Raw genomic sequence first — 13099 nt, 5'->3', positions numbered from 1 at the left:
AGAAAAAGGAAAGAAAAGGGGAAAGAAGGAAGAAAAAGAGGGAGGGAAAGGGAAGAGTAAAAGAAAGAAAGGAAGGAAGGAAGGAAGAAAGAAAGAAAGAAAGAAAGAAAGAAAGAAAGAAAGAAAGAAAGAAAGAAGAAAAAGAAAGGAAGAAAAAAGGGAAGGAAGGAAAAAGAGGGAGGGAAAGGGAAGAGTAAAAGGAAGGAAGGAAGGAAGGAAGGAAGGAAGGAAGGAAGGAAGGAAGGAAGGAAGGAAGGAAGGAAGGAAGGAAGGAAAGAAAGGGGAAAAAAAAAAGATCGGATCTGAACCCAGAGCCTATCTACTAGACTTCACAGCTGCCTGGTCTTAATTCTCAGCCTAATCTCCTTCTTTCTCTCCCCGTCCCAGCCAGCCTTGGCTTCACTGCCCCAATCCGTGGCGTGATTGCTATGTCCTTGCCAGGAAGCAGAAGACCCTCGACGGGATCCCGAAGGTGAATATGATTTAATTTTTTTCTCTCCCTCCCACTGAAGGTGGGCGCCTGCAGCAGTTGGTCCACTCACAGCAACGCCTCTCTCTTGCACTTCATCCTATAAACCTTTCCCATGAAGAAACATGTCTTACCTGGCAGCGGACAAGAGTCGGGTCCTTTACAGGGGTGCCCATATGGGGTTTTTCTTTAAAAAAAAAAAGAAATGGCAGGCGTGATGGAGCATCAAATTCCACCCACTTTATTATCATATTGTATTGTATTGTACTGTATAGAGGGACGCGGTGGCTCAGTGGGTTAGGACGCTGAGCTTGTCAATCAGAAGGTCGGCAGTTTGGCGGGTCGAATCCCGAGTGCCGCGTAACAGAGTGAGCGCCTGTTACTCGTCCCAGCTTCTGCCAACCTAGCAGTTCAAAAGCACATAAAAATGCAAGTAGAAAAATAGGGACCACTCCGGTGGGAAGGTAACAGCGTTCCGTGCGCCTTTGGCGTCTAGTCATGCCGGCCACATGACCACAGAGACGTCCTCGGACAAGCGCTGGCTCTTCGGCTTTGAAACGGAGATGAGCACCGGCCCCTAGAGTCGGAAACGACTAGCACACATGTGCGGGGGGAACCACCCATTGCTTCTTGTCCTGCCTTCTGGCACTTTGGAGAAGAGCTTGACTCCCTCTTCTTTGGGGCAGCCCCTGGGATACTGGAAGACTGCTATCCTGTCCCCCCTCGTCCTTGCCTTCATTAGACTAGACCAGGGGTAGGCAACCTTAGCTCTTTTATGACTCATGGACTTCAATTCCCAGAATTCCTGAGCCAGCATGGGGGAACTATGGCCCCTTCATGACTGGTGGACTTCAACTCCCAGAATTCCTGAGCCAGCATGGGGGAACTATGGCCCCTTCATGACTCGTGGACTTCAACTCCCAGAATTCCTGAGCCAGCATGGGGGAACTATGGCCCCCTCATGACTTGCAGACTTCAACTCCCAGAATTCCTGAGCCAGCATGGGGGAACTATGGCCCCTTCATGGCTCGTGGACTTCAACTCCCAGAATTTCTGAGCCAGCATGGGGGAACTGTGGCCCCTTGATGACTTCATGACTTCAACTCCCAGAATTCCTGAGCCAGCATGGCTCAGCTTGGAAACCTCTCCCTTTCCCCTCAGCATGGCTGGCTCAGGAATTCTGGGAGTTGAAGTCCACCAGTCATGAGGGAGCCATAGTTCCCCCATGCTGGCTCAGGAATTCTGGGAGTTGAAGTCCATGAGTCATGAAGGGGCCATAGTAACCCCCATGCTGGCTGAGGAATTATGGGAGTTGAAGTCCACGAGTCGTAAAAGAGCCAAGGTGGCCTAGACACACCCAATTCCAGCAACCATTCCTGATATGTTTTAGCCTCCAGTCCCCTGATCATCTTTGTTGCTCTTCTCTGGACTCTTTCTAGAGAACTGAGTTTTAAGGAGGGCAAGAAGGGGAGAGAGACCTATAGACCCTCCCCCCCCACACGTCCACACACACACCCATATCCCCCCCCCCCGTGGTCCTGCTGTTGCTCCTTGTAGAGAAGCTTTGGCCGTCTTACCTTGTCATCTCCTCCTCCCCTCCTCCCTCTCCTGTTTGTACGGTCCTACTTTTTACCTTGATTCTCTTCTCCTGTCTTGTGCGTTTGTCTTCCCTCGGGTTGTGGAAGCCGTGAGTTTTACGGAAGGAGTGGCCCAGCCTCCCTCTATAAGTCCGCAACGGCCCCAGCCACTCCGACTGAGAAACAGCCTCTTCTTCCTGCCTCCAGGCGCCCTTCCCCGCCCGTCACTATGCGCGACACCTACGGCACCTCGTCGCTCAGCAGCAGCAGCAATTCCGGCTCTTGCAAGGGCAGCGACAGCAGTCCCACGCCAAGGTAACGCCAGGGGGCGCCGCTGAGCGTGCGGGTCCAGGCCGAAGGGCCAGTCTGCCCTTCGCCAGGTGACAAGGGCGCGGCGCAGGGGTTAAAATGGAGTACTGCAGGCTACATCTGCTGACTGCCGGCTGCCTGCAGTTCGGCAGTTCGATCCTGACCAGCTCAAGGTTGTTTGTTACTCGGCCTTCCGCCCTTCTGAGGTCGGTAAAATGAGGACCCGGATTGTTGGGGGGGGGCAAATAGGCTGACTCTGTAAAGCGTTTAGAGGGGGGCTGTAAAGCACCGTGAAGCGGTATATAAGTCTAAGGGCTATTGCAATATTTTCCTTCCATCCTTCCTTCCTTCCTTCCTTCCTTCCTTCCTTCCTTCCTTCCTTCCTTCCTTCCCTTCTCCTCTCCTCTCCTCTCCTTCCTTCCTTCCTTCCTTCCTTCCCTTCTCCTCTCCTTCCTTCCTTCCTTCCTTCTTCTCTCCTTCCCTCCCTGCCTCCCTCTTTCCCTTCCCTTCTCCTCCCCTCTCCCCTTCCTCCCTCCCTCTCCCTCTTTCCCTTCCCTTCTCCTCTCCTTCCTTCCCTTCCCTTCTCCTCTCCTTCCCTCCCTCTTTCCCTTCCCTTCCCTTCTCTTCCCCTCTCCTCTTCCTTCCTTCCTTCATTTCCTCCCTCCCTTCCTTCTCCTTTTCCTCTCTTTTTCCTTCCTCTGAGTCCTGGTGGCACAGTGGTTACAATGTAGTATTGCAAGCGAATTCTTTTGACTGCCATCAGTTCGATCCTGACCAGCTCAAAGTTGACTCAGCCACCCACCTTTCCGAGGTCGGTAAAATGAGGACCCCGATGGTTGGGGGCAGATATGCTTAGAGAGGGCTGTAAAGCACTGTGAAGCGGTAGATAAGTCTAAGTGCTATTGCTCAAGCTATATTTTTCCTGATTTTAACCCCCACGCTGTCCCAGTTTTGCTTCGGTTTGCAATGCTACAGACTGCAATGCAGCATTGCAGGCTGACTCTGCCCACTGCCTGCAGTTCGATTCTCACCGGCTCACGGCCGACTCAGCCTTTCATCCTTCCGAAGTCAGTAAAATGAGGAGCCAGATCGTCGTGGGGCAAAAGGCTGATTCTGTCAACCGTTCAGAGTGGGCCGTAACAACACCCTGGAGCGATCCAGACGTCCAAGAAGCGCACAAAACATAACCCGTGCGTTCACGGTTCTCCTAATGTACACTTTCCACGCGCCATACCTACGAATCGCATTTTGGCCAGCAGCCTTCCGGAATAGATACGGGAAGTCCTCAACTTACAACCATTCCTTTAGTGGCCATTCAAACTGGCAACAGACCCTGGAAAAAGCGACTTAGGACCGTTTTTTTCCACACTTAACGACCGTTGCAGCATCTCTGTGGTCATGCGATCCATGTTTGGACACTTGGCCAATGACTCATACTTATGACGGTTGCAGTGTCCTGGGGTCACGTGATCTGGCTTCCCCATGGACTTTGCTTGTCCGAAGGTCGCAAATGGTGATCACACAACCCTGGACACGGCAATCGTCATAAATTTGAATCAGTTGCCAAGCATCTGACATTTGATCATGTGACCCTGGGGGGATGCTGCAACAGCCGTAACTGTGAAAAACAGCCACAAGGCAAGTTTTTTCGGCGCCAGTGTAACTTTGAATGGTCAATAAACGGTCAATCAATAAATAAATGGTCAGTAAATAAACTTACAAATAGTTATAAGTCGAGGACTACCTGTACTTTGATAACCTACTGATCCTCTTCAGGTATGCTCGGCCCAAAATTTCTGTTGCTAAGGAAGACATTGTTAAGTAAATTTTGCCCCACTTGACGGTCTTTCTAGTCACATGGTTGTTAAGTGAATCACTGCAGTGGTTAAGCTAGTCACACTTTTGTTAAACGAATCCGGCTTCCCCCTTGACTTTGATTGTCAGGCACTCACAAAAAGGGGATCACGTGACCCCGGGCCCCTGCGCCCGTCATAAATACGAGTCAGTTGCCAAGCGTCTGAACTTTGATCACGCGACCACAGGGACGCTGCAACGGTCATACATGTGAAAACTGGTCGTCAGTCACTTTTTGCAGTGCTGCTGTAACTTTGAACGGTCGCTAAATGAACTGTTGCAAGTCGAGGACGGCCCGTAATGTCGAGGTAGTGATTTAGAAGCTAACCAGCTTGTACAATGTGAGACGGACGATGCAATGTTAGGAATGACTCAGCGGGTGTCTGTATCCCTTTAAGAGCTTGAGTATAAAAGGGAAGGCTTTTTGCTAGACTCTTTCTCTCTCCCCCGTTTCCTGCTGGAGTTTGCTGAATGACCACGTGTATGTATTTTGTTCCTAGTGTACGTTGTAGATAGCGTATGATAAACCACCATTTAATGCACACCACTGTTTGCTGAATTTACTCCTGGGTTACCTCAGCGCAATACGTCTGTGCGTGCTCTGACTTGCAATAACAACAGAAAAGCAATACAAATGCCTGTAAAACCCTGGAAAGATGAAACGGACTTCAGCGGGGGCTGAAATTAAGTTATGGTGGAGGCCAAGCCAGCCCCTCATCAGGACGAATACACGGATGGGAGGCCACCACAGAACGAGCTGTCCCCTTGTAGAGGTCCTCCTCACTTGGTGGTGAGGAGAAGGCTGGTTCTGGGGACCAGCCATGAATTTGGGGGAGAGGCAATAACATTCGGAGCCTGGCTAGTCCCCACTAGGCACGTGTCTTCTGTGTTGTGAGGATGAAGACCTGTCTTCCTTCCATATAGCGGTCTAGTCTTCTCCAATCCCACCGTCCATTCTGTATCCTTTGTCTCCCATGTGTTGCTTCATCAATCCCGCTAGAGCAGGGGTAGGCAACCTCGGCTCTTTTATGACTCCTGGACTTCAACTCCCAGAATTCCTGAGTCAGCATGGCTGACTCAGGAATTCTGGGAGTTGAAGTCCAAAAACCTAGGAGGGGGAAGCATCTTTAGAAGCAAGCACAGAGTAGCCATAGAGCACGCCCGAGTCTGGCAGTAGTAGCAACGCAATTGGCTGAAGGGAGGGACAGCAAGGTCACCTCGTTGTGTGAACACGTGGGAAAAAGTGGACAAACCCTCCTTGCAGATTCATGGAATTCAAAGGGAGGGAGGGAGGGAGGGAGGGAGGAAGGAAGGAAGGAAGGAAGGGGGATAGAGGGGATAGAAAGAAAAGGGAAGGAGGAGGGAGGGAGGGAGGAAGAAGGAAGGGAGGAAGGAAGGAAGGAGAGAGGGGATAGAAAGAAAAGGGAGGGAGGGAGGGAGGGAGGGAGGGAAGAAGGAAGAGAAAGAAAAAAGGGAGGAAGAGAAGAAAAAAGGGAAAGAAAAAAGGGAAGAAAAAGAAAAAAGGGAGGGAGAGGTGAAAGAGAAAAAAAGGAGAGAAGAAAAAGAAAGGAAAGAAAAAAGGGAAGGAAGGAAGGAAGAAAAAGAAAGAGGGAGGGAGAGGGAAAAGAAAGAAGAAAGAGAGAGAAAGAAAGAAAGAAAAAGAAAGGGAAGGAAGGAAAAAAAGAAAGGGGGAGGGAGAGGGAAGAGAAAGAAAGAAAGAAAGAAAGAAAGAAAGAAAGAAAGAAAGAAAGAAAGAAAGAAAGAAAGAAAGAAAGAAAGAAAGAAAGAAAGAAATGAAGGAAGGAAGGAAGGAAGGAAGGGAAAGAAAGAAAGAAAGAAAGAAAGAAAGAAAGAAAGAAAGAAAGAAAGAAAGAAAGAAAGAAAGAAAGAAAGAAAGAAAGAAAGAAAGAAAGATGATAGAGTGGGGGGTTGATCTTGATCAGGAAGCTTGTTAATTACGTTTTCCTCTCTTTTCAGGCGCCCCGTCAAGTACCTCCTATGTAGCGACAACCATGGGATCAAGCCCCCCACGCCTGAACAATATCTCACCCCCCTCCAGCAGAAAGAGGTCTGCATCCGGCACCTGCGGGCCAGGCTGAGGGACACTCACGAGAGGCTGCAGGACAGGTGAGCCTCCGGGGCAGAGAAATCCAGGCCGAATTTAGCAGGAGGATCTTGTGCCAGTCACGGATCTTTCAGATGTTATTGCTGCCTCCCACGCCATCGAGATGCAGGAGTAGGCGACGAACTCCTTGAAGTCAATGGGATAGGTTTCCTGCCTAAGCAGCGGGTTGGATTAGATGACCTCCAAAGTCCCTTCCAACGTTGTTGTTGTTGTTGTTGTTGTTGTTGTTATAAGCTACAGGATGCTGTGAGAAGCAACCCTGGTGCTACCGTCCTTAGCAACACCTTCAACAGGAGTGATGAATGCACTAACTGGACAACATGAGCTGGATACGCCAGCAACTAACCCTGGTGGGTGGGCTCACCGTATTTGCCAGTAGAAGAGAATCTCTGCCGCTCGAGGTTGAACTGTGGGGTCTTTGGATGCTCTCTCTGACCTTGAAGATGTTTCGTGACCCAACTATATAGCATCATCAGTGCTAGGAGGCAGGGCGGTTTGGGAGGAGGAGGAAGACTGTGGGGTCCTTGGTGCTGCCTGAGCTGGGTTGTTTTCTTGCAGACGTTTCATGACCCAACTAGGGAACATCATCAGTGTTGGAAGGGAGGAGGAGGAGGAGGAGGAGGAGGAGGAGGAGGAGGAGGAGGAGGACTGTGGGGTCCTTGGTGCTCTCTGAGCTTGGTTGTTTTCTTGCAGATGTTTCATGACCCAACTAGGGAACATCATCAGTGACAGAAGGGAGGAGGAGGAGGAGGAGGAGGAGGAGGAGGAGGAGGAGGAGGAGGAGGAGGAGGACTGTGGGGTCCTTGGTGCTGCCTGAGCTGCGTTGTTTTCTTGCAGACATTTCATGACCCAACTAGGGAACATCATCAGTGTTGGAAGGGAGTGGAGTTTGCAGAGAGGAGGAGGAAGAGGAGGAGAAGGAAAAGTGAAAGAGGAGGGGACAGGAGGAGGAGAGAAGGAGGTGGAGAACCACAGGGTGATTGGTGCTCTCTGAGCTTGGCTGTTTTCTTGCAGACGTTTCATGACCCAACTAGGGAACATCATCAGTGCTAGGTGGGAGTGGAGTTTGGGAGGAGGAGGAGGAGGAGGAGGAGGAGAACTGTGGGGTCCCTGATGCTCTCTGAGCTTGGTTGTTTTCTTGCAGACAATTCATGACTAAACTAGGTAATATCATCACTAGGAGTAAATGTGGAGTTTGCTCATCAGAGCTAGCAGGGAATGGGGTTTGCAGAGTGGAGGAGGAAGAGGAGGAGGAGGAGGAGCATGGGGTCCTTCCTGCTCTCTGAGCTTGGTTGTTTTCCTTTTTATAGATATTTTATTGGTTTTTAACTGTAACAATCTCCAGTGCCAGGTGTGGAGCGTCTTGTCTTGGTTTATATTTTAACAAGGGGGTGGAAAAAGACAGTAATAATTAAGTAACAGTCAATAATGATTAAATTTGATGATTTCATAATTAATATATTGATTTGTGATACCTTTCTTTGATCTTCCTTCCTCCCATTTGTATTTTCCTTCTTCAACCTTAGCCAAAATATAATTCTTAATATTTTCACTATACAAATGATTAGGCGTAGGCATTTTTTATATTTATACAAATAATAATAATCTCTCTATATAACATTTTTTTCAGCTTATGTTATTCTCATAACCATCATCTCATTAGTTCAGCATACGTCCTATTTTTTATAATTTTTGTTCGCTTAAATTCCCCGATATTCAATCCAATTCTTATCAGTCATAATTTCTTCATATTAGTCATCTAACTGTCTAAATTTTTCCATTTAGGTACATCATCCCAATATTTTATGTCATGCATTATAAAAATACTATTTATCTGTCTTATAGTATCTAGATATAACATCCTTTTTAATCAATTTATACTTTGCTTATTTATTAATAAGGGACGCGGCGGCTCAGTGGGTTAGGACGCTGAGCTTGTCGATCAGAAGGTCGGCAGTCTGGCGGGTCGAATCCCGAGTGCCACGTAACAGAGTGAGCGCCTGTTACTCGTCCCAGCTTCTGCCAACCTAGCAGTTCGAAAGCACGTAAAAACGCAAGTAGAAAAATAGGGACCACTCCGGTGGGAAGGGAACAGCGTTCCGTGCGCCTTTGGCGTCTAGTCATGCCGGCCACATGACCACGGAGACGTCCTCGGACAAGCGCTGGCTCTTTGGCTTTGAAACGGAGATGAGCACCGGCCCCTAGAGTCGGAAACGACTAGCACGCATGTGCGGGAGAACCTTTACCTTTACCTATGTATTAATAAAAGTTACATCAACCTACTATTTTAATATTTAATATATTATAAAACATACTGTATTACTTATATCTCATTATCCTTCTTGTTATAAGGCCCCTTTATGTTTGAAATTCTCTGTTCTTTTAGCTGTATTCAAACAAATGTTTATTCGCGTAATAGTCCATCTGGTAGGGCGAGTCAAATCTCTTATATCTGTTTCTGATCTTCCAAGTTGATGCAATCCACCTACCCAACAGCTCCTGTATTTTTACAAATGTTGTTGGGAATACAAAAGATGAAGTAAGTAAGATAAATTCTTTCTGTCCCCCAAACTTTAATGGTTCTCTTAATAATTCCATTTTTATTGTTCTATCAGAACCTTGTAGAATTTTTTCCTGTTTGTGTCAAATTGAAATTCTTTTCCTTTCATCCATTTGATCAGACTCTTCTAGTTTGCAATCTGCTGTCTGACTTGTTTGTTCCTTTCTTGTTATTTCCTGGGTATTTTTTTAATTGTAGATTTAGATTGGAAATATGCTCATTTTAATAATAATAATAATAATAATAATAATAATAATAATAAGAAGAAGAAGAAGAAGAAGAAGAAGAAGAAGAAGAAGAAGAAGAAGAAGAAGAAGAAGAAGAAGAAGAAGAAGAAGAAGAAGAAGAAGAAGAAGTAGTAGTTGGAAGGTACCTTGGAGGTCATCTAGTCCAACCCCCTGCTCAGGCAGGCGACCCTATACCATTTCAGACAAATGGCTGTCCAGTCTCCTCTTAAAAACTTCCAGTGTTGGAGCATTCACCACCTCTGGAGGCAGGTTGTTCCACTGGTTAACTGTTCTCACTGTCAAGAAGTTTCTCCTTAGTTCTAGGTTGCTTCTCTCCTTGATGAGTTTCCATCCGTTGTTTCTTGTCCTGCCTTCAGGCGTTTTGGAGAATAACGTGACCCCCTCCTCTTCTTTGGGGCAGCCCCTGAGATACTGGAAGGCTGCTATCATGTCCCCCCCCTACACATACCCAATTCCAGCAACCGTTCCTGATATGTTTTAGCCTCCAGTCCCCTAATCATCTTTGTTGCTCTTCTCTGTACCCTTTCTAGAGTCTCAACATCTTTTTTACATTGTGGTGACCAAAACTGGATGCAGTATTCCAGGTGTGGCCTTACCAAAGCATTGTAAAGTGGTATTAGTACTTCACTTGATCTTGATTCTATCCCTCTGTTAATGCAGCCTAGCACCGTGTTGGCTTTTTCGGCAGCTGCAGCACACGACTGGCTCATATTGAAGTGATTGTCCACTAGGACTCCGAGATCCCTCTCACAGTTGAGAGAGGTATTGAGCAAGGAACCACCTATACTATACCTGTGCATTTAGTTTTTCCTGCCTAAATGTAGATCCTTACTTTTTTCACCATTGAATTTCATTTTGTTAGATAGTGCCCAGTGTTCGAGTCTGTCCAGATCCTTCTGTATCTTAAGCCTATCTTCTGGAGTATTGGCTATTCCTGCCAGCTTGGTGTCGTCTGCAAATTTGATGAGTTCCCCATCTATCCCCTCGTCCAAATCATTGAGGAAGATGTTGAAGAGCACTGGGCCCAGAACAGAGCCCTGGGGCACCCCACTACACACTTCCTTCCATGTAGATGCGGTTCCATTGAGGACCCCACGCTGAGTACGGCCTGTCAGCCAGCTACGAATCCATCTGGTGGTGATGCTATCTAACCCACATTTTTCTATCTTATCAAGTAGTAGGTTGTGATCTACTTTATCAAATGCCTTACTGAAGTCCAAGTAAATTATATCTACAGCATTCCTCTGGTCCACTAGTTTTCTCACTTGGTCAAAGAATCCTCAAAGCTGTTTCGAATTTCGTCGTGGTTTGAGTCTATTGTCATTTGTATTTGTCCTAACATTGCATATATTTCCTCTGGGAAAGTATTTATCTGGCCTTGAAGTATTGCTTCTAGAGGCCCTTGATTTTCCAGGCTAAGTCCTTCGGGAGAAAATATTGAATGTGGCATCCTGTCATTTTTTTTGATACGTATGTGATAGCCATGTTGTCTCCCCCCCCCTTCAAATAATCTTTAATCAATGTTTTAATTCAAAAGTCTAGAGCCTTGGTGGAGCAGTGGGCTGATGCCTCCTTAATTAACACCAGCTGCCTGCAATTAGTGCAGGTTCGAGTCCCACCAGGCTCAAGGTTGACTCAGCCTTCCATCCTTCCCAGGTAGGTAAAATGAGGACCCAGATTGTTGGGGGCAATTAAGCTGACTTTGTAATAATGCCGCTTGGGGTGTGTGTGTGAAAGCCCTAACAAGCAGGCATATACATAGAATGAAGGCTACTGCTAAGTTTGTAAAGCCGCCCTGAGTCTTCGGAGAAGGGCGGGATATAAATGTAACAATATAAATGTAATAATAAAAAAAAAGTCAATTTACAGATTTAGTATATTAAGCCACTTTGAGCTCGGTTATTTTCTTGCAGACGTTTCACGACCCAGCTAGGAAAAATCATCAGTGTGATTAAGTGTGGAGTTTGTTCCCTGTTTATATACAGTAGCTTGCCCTGCCAGTGTTGACGGGGGTACAGTTTACGCATTGGTAGTTCCTTGATTAGGATATTGTTTTCTCCTTGGTTGCCTGGTGCTAATCCCTGTGGTTGTAAGTCAAGGGCTACTTGTATATCAAATAGCCTCTATGAAATATTATCCTCTGCCTAGCGCAGGGGTGTCAAACTCAATTTCACCGAGGGCCACATCAGCATTGTGGTTGCCCTCAAGGGGCTGGGTGTGTATGGCCAGGGTGGGCGCGGCCTACTGGGTGGGCGTGGCTAGAGTGCGTATGGCCTACTGGGTGGGCGTGGCCAGCTCTACATCGTTGGCATCAAGGGTGCCTATGGGGGCCCGGGCAGGAGTGGGACAGATCTGGGGGTCTCTGGCAGAAGGAGGGTCTCTGGGCCAGGGCCAAGGCAGTGGGGGCCGTTCCTTCACTGTTTCCAGGATGGCTTCATGGGCCACATGAAACCACTTTGCGGGCCGGATCCGGCCCCCGGTCCTTGTGTTTGACACGTCTGGCCTAGCGGAAGCTCTATTCAGCACCGTGTGCGTTACACTCTCACGTAAGTGCAGAGAGGGTCCCAGAAAACAAGCAAAGACCTCAGCACTGCCCTGTATGTAGAATTTAACCCAACCTGAATGATGTGTTTTGGCACCCAGTACAGTACTCTATATTGCAGTCAGCCCAGTGACCATCTGCTTGTTTGTCGCTGCAGGGATGCCGAGATTGAAGACCTGAAGACTCAACTCTCAAGGATGCAAGAAGACTGGATTGAAGAGGAATGTCACCGCGTGGAGGCTCAGCTGGCCCTCAAAGAAGCCCGGAAGGAGATTAAACAGCTCAAACAGGTCATCGACACCGTCAAGAATAACCTGATCGAGAAAGACAAAGGCCTCCAGAAGTACTTTGTGGACATCAACATTCAGAACAAGAAGCTGGAGACGCTGCTGCACAGCATGGAGGTTGCGCAGAATGGGACAGTCAAAGAGGAAGGGCACCCCGAGTCAGCTGGGGGATCTCCCGCACGCTCGCTCACCCGCAGCTCCACATACACCAAGTTGAGTGACCAGGGAGCGACGGACAGGAACATCGGCGGCTCTCAAACCATCTCCGTGGACGACGGAGCCGACAGCGGCTTCGTGGCGGCAGAGAACTCCTTGAGCCGGACAGATTTGCTGGACCACAGCAGCCTTCTGTCCTCAGGTGTGGAATGCGTTCCCGACGATACCTCGTCCCTGCACACCTCCTACACCCTGGGCTCCCAGATGCCCACCAGCTCCACGTACGAGAAACTAACGGGATCTCAGCAGAGCGTGGAGGCCGCCGTCCAAGCTAGCTGCATGCAGGAACAAGCCATCCAGACAGACTTCGGACATTACCAGCCAGATCTGGACACCATCTTGGAGAAGGTCATGAAGTCTCAAGCGGGCAGCCTCGCCAGTCCCACCTCGGAGTGGCCGTCTGAGATAGAGGAGGTGACAGAGCCCACCAGCTCAGAGAGATGTTTCCTCAACTGCTCAGACCCCACAGACAGGACGGCCCCCGAACCCTCCTCTGCTGTCGTCATCGTCAGTGATGGAGAACCCGGCGAGAAGCCCAATGGCCAGCCAGGCTCGCAAAACCCGGCTGTGCATCAGCCTTGCAGCGCCAGCCCCTCCGTGACCATCGTCTGCACCCCTGAAGATGAGGCAACTGAGGCAGGGCAGGACCCCGCGGGGGCAGCAGCCCCAGTGGGTGCTTCGGCCGAGCCTCAGACTTACTGGAGCCGCCATTTCCTTGTGGATCTCTTGGCGGTGGTTGTGCCCGCCGTGCCTACGGTCGCTTGGCTGTGCCGTTCGCAGCGGAGGCAGGGGCAACCCATTTACAACATCAGCTCCCTGCTGCGGGGCTGCTGCACAGTCGCCCTGCACTCGATCCGGAAGATCAGCTGCCGGTCGGTCACCAACATGAGCAGCACCTGCTCACAGCCATAA

At 48.7% G+C, this 13099-nt stretch overlaps 1 protein-coding gene across 1 annotated transcript; it reads left to right on the top strand.

The window, feature by feature from the left end:
* Window positions 1-428: 428 nt before the first annotated feature.
* Window positions 429-13099, top strand: SNPH (syntaphilin; the record flags this gene model as incomplete). The annotated part of the gene is made up of 4 exons (XM_083360885.1): window positions 429-472; window positions 2155-2361; window positions 6187-6336; window positions 11842-13099. 4 exons carry the CDS (start codon window positions 429-431, stop codon window positions 13097-13099), a joined length of 1659 nt encoding a protein of 552 aa, XP_083217011.1.

The sequence above is a fragment of the Vipera ursinii genome, assembly GCF_947247035.1.
Source record: "Vipera ursinii genome assembly, chromosome: 3".
NCBI lineage: Eukaryota > Metazoa > Chordata > Lepidosauria > Squamata > Viperidae > Vipera > Vipera ursinii.
The sequence above is the reverse complement of the archived record's forward strand: the minus strand, read 5'-3'. Positions and strand labels throughout refer to the sequence as shown.